Here is an 11,528-nt window from a genome sequence, read left to right as displayed (position 1 = left end):
TTTTCCCCCACGCTTTCAATTCTCCTTCTATAGAGTCTCCACCCAAAATTTCTCAAAAACCTTTTTTTTTTCTCCAAACGTCTCATTTTTTCTTTCTTTTTTTTTCTCAGCATCTACACCACCCCATTTTCTTTTCCTTTCAGCTCTAGAATCCCCACCTTCAGCCTCGGAACCGCAACTCATTCAACTCTCCTCTTCCCGAGGTGGGCAGCTAAAAAAAACTTTTCCTCGGAACCGGTCAACTGCCTAAAAAAAAACTTGTTGAACCGGTTGAGCCGATTGCCCATTCGGTCAATCGATTGAGAAAAATTCTCAAATTTTGACATAATGTTCCTTGAAGAATAAGGAATCCAACAAAAAAAAAAAATGGTGTGCAATTCCAAGCTCGAGATGAGAGAAAAATGACTAAAACAAGCCAGTGTGTTCCATCATGGTCTCCAACTTTACTAAGGTTGTGGAAACTTCAACCTCTATCCCATAGAATGATACGAACCAAGGAATCGACCATGACGCCACTTCATAATGGACCAAACGCTCGCACTAAATCAGACCATAGGTGAACTCACATGGGGTTCGGGAACCGATTAAGCCCAACAAAGGCTCCATGGTTGTGACACATAGAATTGAGTGCGGGTGACACCCCCAAGATATATGCAAGCAGCAAAGGACAAAATTGAGGGTCTACAACTAGCAATTTAATTGAGAAATTATTTTCTCTGTGAACAAACGAGGGAAAGGACTAGGCTCCAAGTTTGGGCCACAACCTTTCTCTTCACTTGAGGCCTGGGTTGAAGTTTCAGCCCTGGATCTGGTACAACAACTCACTCAATCCATCCTATAGTTCCATGTGGAGAAGTACTTCTAAATGATAATAGAATTTGAAGATGAAAAATAATTTATAGTGTTTGGTAAAACTCTCAATTATAGATCCTACACTTCCAGAGATGATTTATCACATTTTAGAAGAAAAATCAAACATGTTAACTACAAATTTTCATTATGCAATTAATATTTGTTCAATGAACCCCAAAACCATAAATATCATAGGTTCAATCCTGGATCATAATCAAAATAAATTATACGCATCAGATACAATTCCCCTTTCTATGGTTCTTTATTCGTACTTGCTTAACTTTTTTCCCTTTCCCCCTTTTTTTTGTAACCTAAACTCTCTCTCCAAAAAACATGAGATCTCTAGTCCACTTGTAAGAACTGATTTTATCTATCTTCTCTAAGTAACATTGAGTCCTTGGAGCCAAGAAAGGATTCAAGATCGCAAGGAGGCATGTAAGCAGGAGGACCCTTCATACTCGTCTCAGCTGTACCACCACTCTTTACTATAAAAGCAGTGTCCATTCCCCAGCTCATATGTCTGTCGAAGTGACAGTGCATAAACCACACACCTAGAGCAAAATCATCCATATTAGTAAATATGATCAATGAACAAATGAAAACTATAAAAATAATAATGTGAAGAAAATATATACCTGGATTACTAGCTTTGAATCTGATGGTTGCCCATCCATCCTTAGGAATTGGGATGGTATTAAGTTCTGGTGGATCATAAAGATTATAATTTTTGGGGTCGGTCACATTGTTAAATATTCCTTGACCCCTTCCAACCACATAAAATTTGTATCCATGGAGATGAATTGGATGATTCTCTGCTGAATTCATTACATCAGTCCCTTGGAACACTATCTCGACTGTCTCATTGTAGTTCAGCACCTTCACCCTAGTCCCAGGGTCGGATACGGTAACATTGTTGCTCAGCAAATCATCAGATGTGAAGTTAAAATAATGAAGTGGCTGGTCCGGGAAGTTCGGCTCGTAGAACCCACTCAAGTTCCTGATGCAAGAAAATGAAAAACTTAAGCTATTCGCAAATGCTAATTCATAAAGTGAAGTGCAGATGCAGAAAAAAATCAATAGAAGAACAGAATATATACCAGTAGTAGGCTTGAAGGATATCCACTTTTGGGTTCTCAAAAGTCTTGTTGTTCAAGCCTGCAGCGATCCTATAGCCATCCGGCCCCGCACAGGAGTCGTTCGGACAAGGCAACATGTTCATGGTGACTACTAAATACATTCGGGTAGTGACATCTAGTGGGACATCAACGGGGTGCTCTGGGCTTGCCAAGCTTCTTATCTGGTTCGTAAACAATGAAGCAACAACTGTATCATTGTAAGCAGGAATGTGGTATGGAAATGAAGGAGTTGATGGGTGAGTGTAGTTCCCTCTGTACTCGAAAATTGCAGTAGCAGTGCTATGATCATAGTCATCTGCTCCACCATCGAAGTATGGAGTAGCAACAATGTAATACTCTCCAAGAGGTTGGTCTGCTGTGACCAACACATCCATTGTTTCTCCTGGAGTTATCATTATATAAGGGGTGGTTAAGGGTTTGAAGTAGGATGCATCCCCTCCAACCACTGTGACGTTGTGTTCAGCGATCATGAAGAAGAAATCTTGGTTCTGTGCAGCATTCACTATGCGGAGAAGATAGGTCTTCCCATAATCAACCATCAGTCTGTATGTTGTTTCTGCAACATGAGAACAAATCATTATAATTAGAATTTTAGGTCCTATTTTGTAACGGTTTAAAAAAACAGTTTTAAAAAGTAGTTTTTGAAAACTATTTTTTAATATTTTATATAATTAAATTTTATTTGAAAACCTAAAATATTTTAATTTTTTGAGTATTTATAAATATGTTTAAAAAAATAATTTTTTTTATCTAAGTGCATTAATTTTTTATTATTTTATATATTTATATAATTATTTTTTAAAATAATCTTAAAAAATAAATAAAAATAATTTTTTGGTTGCCATATTTTCTTTATTTTTTGTTTTGGAAAACACAAAAGGTTGCCAAAAATATCTTTGATTTTTCAAACCCATGTTTCTTTTTCAGAAAGTGAAAAAAGATGCACAAAAGAAATTACAAATACAAATAAAACTAAATCAGCATTCAATTTGAGATGAAGACAACAAAATAGTCGCCGTGATCCAGTACCTTTGGAGCAGGGATATAGATCCCCAGGTTGGCCATTGATGGTGAAAGCGTCTGATAAATTTGCCGTTCCACCCCTGCTGAGAGTTTCCGTCATCAGTTCCATCACATCATGCTTATACCAAGATGCTGCAAACACGGTAGGTACAGAGAACTTTAATAATGCCACTAGTTTACTTGTCATTCTACCAGCCAGTCAAACGACGCTTTATTTTTCGAAGGGGAGTTCCCACTAGTATTTTTCTATCTGATAGAAAAGGAAAACGTCCAGAATCACACGTGAAAGTAATATATTCTGTCTCCATATTCAACGTCAAACCATTCCGACCCAAAAGTCTTACTTTATCTTCTCCTTTCTCTCTTCCTCTCAGTTTTCTAGGTTTTGTCCTTTTATAAGGAAAAAAAGGGGTGATAGATCTAGTTCTGTCCCGGAATTTATCCTGAAAAAAGAAATAAGGATTAGGATTTAGTTACCCAACACAATGATTTCTTCTGCATCAGGCTGTGGAAAGGGATATGTAGTTCCAAGAGCAGGCAAAACAACAATGGCACCGTGCACAGTGGCTCTGGTCCAGTCACTGTGGGCATGCCACCACAGTGTCCCTTCCTCGGTGGTAAATATCACCTCTTGAGTGAAATTTGTTCCCGGTGGAATGGGGCATTGTGTGATGTACTCAGGCCCATCTCCCCATGGATTTCTTGGGTTCTTCACTCCATGCCTGTAGCCATAAATTTATATTAGGCAATAAAATCATTAACATTATGAATATTGTTTTTGTTACAATAATTTAATTCAATTAATTGGTAAACTCTTTTTATGTTCCATGTAAGTTGCGTTTGTTAAACTTTTGAAGAAAGAGTAAGAAGGAAAGTGAATAAAAAATTCTAGAATAAATACTTTTGTTGAAGTTTTTATAAATTTTGTAGAAAAAAGATTTCCAAATTCTATAAATTGGTCATATTTTCATCAATTTAAAAATATTTTAAAATTTATACACTTTTTTATAAATTAAATAATTATTTCCGGAAATGACTCTTTATTAGATAATATTAAACAAAATTATCAAAAAAATTAATTATTCATTTTAAGTTAATAAAAATATTTTATAAATAAATATATTATAAATTTTTATTATATAATATGAGATACAAATCATTGTTAAAAATAAAAATTTTGTTGGTTAACATCAACAACAAAATAAGAAATTTTAAAAACTTAAAAACTAAAAATATATAAATAAAATATTGATTTTCACTTCACCATTAGTTAAAAATATAGATATTGAGAAAGAGAAATACAATAAAAGTCAATATTTTATTTATTAAAATTTTTAAAATTTTATTTTGATTTATATTTAATTTTAGTTGTATTTTTAATTTTTAATTTTTAAAATTTTTTATCTATTGTTGTCAATATTCCTTTTGAAGAGAAAAAAAAAATCCTAAGTTAAGTCTCACGGTTAAAAAACAATCAAAATTAAAAGAAAGATGGACTCTTTACAACTAAGCATCTACATGTCTATTTGTTAATCAGTATTATTGTCATAATAAGTAAAATGACTATTTTAAATGATAAAATGAATAAAAATATTAGAAAAACTAATAAATGATAAAACAAGAACACACGTGTAATTTTGAGTACACAAGAGAAATGGTTGTATGGTTTTTAAAAATATTTATAATTTTATTTTTTTTATTTTCAAATTTATATTTATCTTGTATTTAATTAATATATTAAAAAAACTATGCTAATGATTTTTATATTTTATCAACCATAAGGAAAATAGTGAAATTCTCGAAACTTCTCTACCTGAAACCATTTTTAAAGTAGACACACGGGAGAGAGAAAGAGTACCAGTGAATGGTGACACCATAGGATCCTTGGTTATGAATATTAACGTAAATAGTATCTCCCTTGCGAACACGAATCACCGGCCCCGGAAAACTTTCATTCACAGTCAACATCGTCTTTGTACTGCACAGCCTGGTGAAGTTGCTCTCCGTCAGCTACAAGCCGACCAAATAAAATAATAATAATATTAAAAAAAATGAAGAAAATTGGTAAGTCCTCATCAATCTAAGGCAACAAAAAACGTAGGGTTGAAATGAGATGAAATGCTGCTTAATTATTACTACTTACATGAAACTCATGGTAATGGACTTTGCTGTCAGCAGCGCAATGGAGCATCATCCCACAGCAAACCACAAACCCGGCAACATGGAGGAACAGACCCATGTTCATCAACTTCATTTTCTTCCTATCCGTGTCCTTGACCTTCAATATATAGCCAGTCAAATAATCTGGAAAATACACATGAGGGCTAAAAAGGTAGGTGTGCTTTCCGGCGAATAACAGTTGGGTATACAACAATGACTTCTGGCTTGTTGGTATGAGCCGACGAACCCAATCTCTTACAGTGCCTTCCAACCAACTAAATTCCTTGGTGTCCAAGTTAGATGCCAACTGACTGCTAATATTATGATATTGGAAAGGTAGTTAATGGATTCCTTCTTCAAACTCGGCCCTCTCCTCCTATTATAACCACTCAAATGAATGACCGATCAGTGAATTGTCATCTTTATTTTTAATTAAAAAATTAAAGTGCATGCCAAGCTTATTTTAATAGAAGAAAAGTCTCTCTCTCTCTCTCTCTCTCTTCAGTTTATAATATTACTTTTTAAAATGTCTCTCAAGATGCGCTTTTTAGCCTTTTTAATTGGATAATAGTATGTGGGCCTTGCCAGATCAGCAAAATATTCTTTCAACATCACTTGGAAAGAAAAACCAGAATTCTTACACAAACAAAGGTCCAAGCAGTGTTTGAAATATGATAAACACAAATATTTCGGTACTTGAATTTTACAAATATATCAAAAAAAAATATTGGTGAATATTTTTACACAAATATTAGTGAGACAAAAATTATTCAAAGTTAATGGGAATGCTTGGAAAACTCCAAAAAATGATAAGATAAGTAAGAATACTCGTATTAAAGTTATTTTATAAATGTAATTGACATAAATATGGTCAAAGAAAAAAATATCGGTAAACAGATATATATCGGTAGATTCGATACTTGGATTTTAAGAATAAAAAATATGAATTTTAGAATTGTATACTTAGAAAGTTAGAACTGAGTTAAGAAATTAAGAAATATTTGATTTTGTTAAATGAAAACAATTTATACATAAACATAATACACATGACATTGCAATAGTCCTTAATATCAAAATGAAGATCGATGTAGTTTCATCATATTGTTAGATGAAGGGAGCTCATATTGTTGAAGACAATATTCATACCAAGACATGGAGTTTCGATAGTATTAATTGTAAGTACAAAAATGTCATGCATAAATTTCTTGAGTCCTGCTCACAACCTGTCCATGGATGGGAAATCTAGGGTTTTCCCATGTGCTCGTTTATAATCTTTGTTGTTGCATCTGATATGGAAGGTAGTACGACATTTGTGCAGAAGGAAAATAGCTATACGTTTCATACTCTTCATTAGTGGAACTTGAAAGATTTGAAGGAGGTTGAGCATAACTCATTGTATAAGGGGCATAAATGTTGACTTCATTTGACGAGTCACTAAATTGAGTCTCTATACTCATTGACTCAAAACTAGCCGACATTGAGTCCTTGTTGTATAGCACCATCCTTCATTGTCTTCCTCTATATGGCTTTCCAATGGCTCCAACACCTGGACCGACTCTTCTAGAGTCGTGGTCTTCATATTGAGTACAATGTGTGAAATCATCTTCACAAGTAAATGTCCATGGTTGTCCACTTTGTTGTTGTTGTCTAACATCTCCTTCATCATTTTTAGGGTCACTGCCATCATTGGTCCCTTATCCTCTTGAACCATCATAATTGGAAGCGGAAGTACCAACAACACTAGGTCTACTACTATGTCCAACACTCTTGGAGTCAAAAGAAGGTCAAGAAGTGACTGTTGGCTGAGAAGTTCCTTGTAGAAATGAATCTCTCGTGTCTTGGTTGAAACTATCAGTATGAACTTCTTCAAATAACACTCGTTCAACATCAATACCCGTTTCTTGGACATGTGCGACAATTTGTGGGTTGGGATTTCCATTTTCATCATCTAAATGAAGAGGTCTAACCCATTGAAACAATTGGCTATCTTCTTCTTCACCAACCTCAACTATAATGTAAAGTAAATCAAGGTAATCTTTCTCCGCAACTTTGTCATTTTCTACCTCCATATCACAGATCTTTAGTTTCATGTTACAATAACAGAAAACTAATTGTTGGCCTCGGGCAAGCAAGCTAATTTCTTTTCTTTGTATGAATTAAGGCAAATGTGCTCCAATTTCTCTCATAAGCTGAAGATGACGCAATTTGTGATAAAACCTTGATGGCCAACCTTCTTAATGTAGGAGTGTGGTTTCCATACATGAACCACCATTCAGCTACAACCAAATAAATGATATCAATACTTATATTGGAAAGCTACAATAATATGCTAATGAAATGTATTATTAATTCTCAAATAATACTCATCAGAAACCATTTCTGACTTCGAAGAAATCATCGCTCGATCATTGAATCCTCTTTTTGCATCTCGGAATAGTATAAGCTACATATTAAATAATTGAAAGTAAAAAATTGAGTAAACGAAATTCAATTATTTAATTTATATTATAACTCTAATAATTTACCTCATTTCCAAATTAACTAAGACCTTCTTCTACTACAAGATCTAATTTCACAAAGACTTCATGAATAGCTTGAAGTAGATTAGGATTAGTACCTACTCCAAGTTTATATTGAACCTTGGATTAAGAAAGAATGCTATGATAGTAAAGTATAAATGTAAAATTAGAATATTATGAAAGAAACTTATTAAATACCAATAAAGTTTGAAGATAGATAATACTTAGTTGCCTGTTGCATGAAGAGGATGTTTAAGAGTTCTATCCCAACAATCTACAATTATTTCTAGCACCCATTCTTTAGCATTAAGTCAAATGAGGTTCTCTTTCATAACTCGAATCAATTCGTACACAAATGGCATTGTAGGAACAACTTCTGAATCGACAATGCAAAGAACCATGTATAGCGCCTCATAGATTGACACTAGTTGTCCTACTCTCTCCCAATACGCATGGTCAAACATAAGTTTTTCAACCTCTTTGCCGATTAATGTGTGACTTAACTTGTGTTGTGCCCATTCATCACTAATAAACACTTTCTTCAAGTTCGCTTTTTTATTCAAAAGACTATGGAGGGCAATTTAATTGGTTGCAAATCTTGTTGTTGTAGGGTGAACTATGTCTCCACCACACACCTTCCGCATTTGTGCAAACATCCAACTATGGTTATAAACGAAATTAGTTATCTTTCGAGCCTTTGTAATCACATCTATAACACTCGGCCTTTTACCGATATCTTCGAACATTAAGTCAATGCAATGTGCTGCACACAGAGTCCAATAAAGATTGTATTTCTTCATTAATAGCTTCCTTGCCTTCACAAATGTTGACCCATTATCCATAACTATTTGTACCATATTTTGTTTGCCAACTTCCTTGATCACATCCGTCAACAAACCATATATGTATTTGTTGTCCTTTATATAATTTGATGCACCAACAGATTTGAGGAAGATTGTGTTACCTTTTAAATATACCATGAAATTAATTATGCTTAATTTCGTGGGTCCAGTCCATCTGTCACACATAATCGTACATTCATAAGTATTCCACTTTTCTCTTTGAATATTATCATAATCTTTCATGTCTTTATACTCCATATCCAAGTACTTGTATTTGATTTCATATAGAGACGATGGTTTTATACCCATACCTATCATCCATATATAATTAAAGCATATAAGAACAATTGTGGCAATCATACTTTATAAATAATAATGATATTGTTAAAATGAATACAACTTTTAAAATTATAGTAATTACCTTCTTGTTGTGCACCAACAATCATGTTCTTGAAGTGGTGAGAGTCTACTTGATTGGGCGCAACACTCTCATATATGAATAATTTACTGATCAAACGTCCCATGGTTTTCTTGATGGCATCACCTTTGAAAAGATTTTTCACATTTTTCTATCTTGCTGCTAAAGATTTGTACAATGAGGGTGCACTAGGCAGTGAGGATTCAAATATCGAACACTTTGCGATCTTCGCATATGCCTTGTTGGATTAGTTGGATGTGAAGACTTACTTATTATAATTATTAAAATTAAAAATATTTATCGGTTCCAAACCGATATATCACCGATATTTCGGTGATATTTCCGATATTTTTCCGAAATTTCTCCCATTCAATAATCGATGCTCAAAATCATTCCGAGGCCGTCCAATATCTAATATCAACGAAATATCATTGATAAAATCCAAAATTTCAATCCTTGGGTCCGAGGATGAGATGGAGTGCAAGAGAGAGAGACTCTCAAAGGATTGAAGACCTTATGGTGACAAATTCCTAAAATTATGATTTAAAAAAATAATTTATTTTTTTATTAAAAACATTGCACTACTTTTTACTATTTACAATTCAATTTTTTTAAAAATGAATTTTATTAGACCAATAAATATTATAAAAAATTAATTTCAAACATTAAAAGTCGGGCTAGGCCAAATCTTTATTAAATAACCATGCCCTACAGCCGAAGGCACCATTCCCATGTGCCAAGCCAACGAATTGGTGTCTCCTTGGATTTGCTGGAGATACTGTTGATTATTTTGGGATATAGGGTATTGTTATTGGTCTCTATTATATACTTTCTTTTGAAAGTTTTTCCATGGATACGTTTGCTAGTGCATTAGATTTAAGTTGATAATTTGTTTCATTCATCTTGACTTGAGACTTTTTTAATTTATTATGTCTTATTCTCCTTTTCCTATAAAACCCATAAAATCTTCCCTGCGCGTTTGATTACTTGTTGGGACTTGAAAAAGCTTCCCTCAGTGACAATGGGTTGATTGCATTGTAGAAGCAAAAGTACCTCCAAACGTAGCAGAATTCAATTTATTAGGAAGGGATTGGAGGGAAACCTGACTAATTTTACCCCCACATGGGTTCAAGGGAATTTGATTTCAGTTCATTTTTTAACGTTGGTGCGAAGTCATGCCCAATAACTTATTCCATTAGTGTGTTAAACAGTTAATTGACTACACAATTTGAGAAAAATTGAATAGCAAAATGAAGTCATGCCCAATAACTATTCTCCTTAATAATTTTCTAGTCATTTTTAGCTACTTGAATTAAGAGTTGACCTTTAATATTTTGAGGTTATGAAGTATATGATTTAAGAAGAATTTAATTGACTATAAAACTTAAGGAAATTAAGCAAAATTTTATTTAGTTAAAAGCAAATATTGAGTCGTTACGTTATAATATGATACTCTTATTCTGTATTAAACTTACTTGAAAACATGTCTTTAGTATTTATCAATTTGATTAATCTTTATTTTTATATTTAGTGGCAGAGTCAAGATTTCAGTGAAGGGGTAATTTCTAAAACATATTTAAAGTTTGTCAATTATAAAATATGTGGACTTTAGCCTAATGACTAGCCATAACACTTTTTAGGGAGCAAAAACTAGTTCTAGGTTCGATTCCCCTCATAAGAAGTGGTTTTTTTTTTTTCTTTTGTCTTTTTTAACATTTTTAGAATGGCACTTCACGCTACACCTTGCCATGGGACTCCACAATGTCAAGTCACAATATAATAGTTATTCTCGTATGTTTTGAATAATGAATTTTTTTATACATTTTATTTGACTTTATTTCACTATTCTAAGATAGATTTCACTAGATTCTATTAATTAAATTAACTAGATCATCACATCAAATTATATTTTCTTTAGCTATATATATATATATAAATTAAACAATTCAAATTATTGTTATAATTTCTTTAATACAATTATAAAAATTATTCTGGTTATTTAGTAATTATTATTGATAAACTAGTGATAATAATTTATGTTTTTATTTTTCTAAATATTTTAAATTTATTAAGGAATTTTAACTAGACTATTTGTAAATTTTTAAAATTGAAGTATTAATTTTTAATTAAAAAAAAACCTTCCTAAAAATCCGAAAGTTAGAAATGGAACTTAAAAATAAAAATAAAAAATAAAAAATCTACCCTTATGACCCAAATTGCAAAATAATAATAACAAAATAAAATAAAAAAGAAAAAACAAAACAAATAAAACTCAATGGCCATGATTTCCCTTTTTGGTGCTCGGTGAAGAAGGAAGACAACTCAGCTGTATTCGTAAATTCAGTTTTTTTCCTTCTAACTCAGCCTTCACATCTGACTATTATAGACACGAATGTTTATAAAAACAGCACCAGCTTCCTCAACCAGTCCCTGATCACTATAAGAGCAGATCATCACGGTGAACGCGATAACGTCTTCAGGCATTTCATCAAACATCCGACGTGCATCCCCCGATTCCCCTCATTTTCCGTATAACTCCATCCTCAACTTCACAAAACGTTTGAGCTGGAGCCCAGCT

The 11,528-nt window shown here is 33.0% G+C and overlaps 1 protein-coding gene across 2 annotated transcripts; it reads right to left on the bottom strand.

Moving 5' to 3' along the window:
• Positions 1-966: 966 nt before the first annotated feature.
• LOC100262116 (putative laccase-9) lies at positions 967-5,294 on the bottom strand. Of its 2 annotated transcripts, none has more exons than XM_019217845.2 (7): positions 5,155-5,294; positions 4,870-4,998; positions 3,489-3,733; positions 3,018-3,143; positions 1,950-2,544; positions 1,488-1,849; positions 967-1,403 (listed from the first exon to the last, which is right to left on the bottom strand). In XM_019217845.2, the coding sequence occupies exons 1-7, from the start codon at positions 5,163-5,165 to the stop codon at positions 1,219-1,221; spliced, it is 1,653 nt and encodes a 550-aa protein (XP_019073390.1). In that variant the 5' UTR covers positions 5,166-5,294; the 3' UTR covers positions 967-1,218. The 2 variants fall into 2 exon arrangements, with proteins under 2 accessions (XP_019073390.1, XP_002270892.3); XM_002270856.5 differs by having other exon boundaries at positions 4,870-5,021; positions 5,155-5,292.
• Between the last annotated feature and the right edge of the window lie 6,234 nt (positions 5,295-11,528).

The sequence above is a fragment of the Vitis vinifera genome, chromosome 18 (assembly GCF_030704535.1).
Source record: "Vitis vinifera cultivar Pinot Noir 40024 chromosome 18, ASM3070453v1".
NCBI classification, from domain to species: Eukaryota; Viridiplantae; Streptophyta; class Magnoliopsida; order Vitales; family Vitaceae; genus Vitis; species Vitis vinifera.
The sequence above is the reverse complement of the archived record's forward strand: the minus strand, read 5'-3'. Positions and strand labels throughout refer to the sequence as shown.

Bases quoted from the DNA above. Each gene is read 5' to 3' on its own strand.
- LOC100262116 (XM_002270856.5), bottom strand. From the start codon at position 5,265: ATGAAGTTGATGAACATGGGTCTGTTCCTCCATGTTGCCGGGTTTGTG. The intron at 3,144-3,488 runs GTAACTAAATCC...CCGTGTTTGCAG, and splicing joins AGAAGAAATCATTGTGTTGG to CATCTTGGTATAAGCATGAT. The intron at 1,404-1,487 runs GTATATATTTTC...ATTTTGCTCTAG, and splicing joins ATTCAAAGCTAGTAATCCAG to GTGTGTGGTTTATGCACTGT.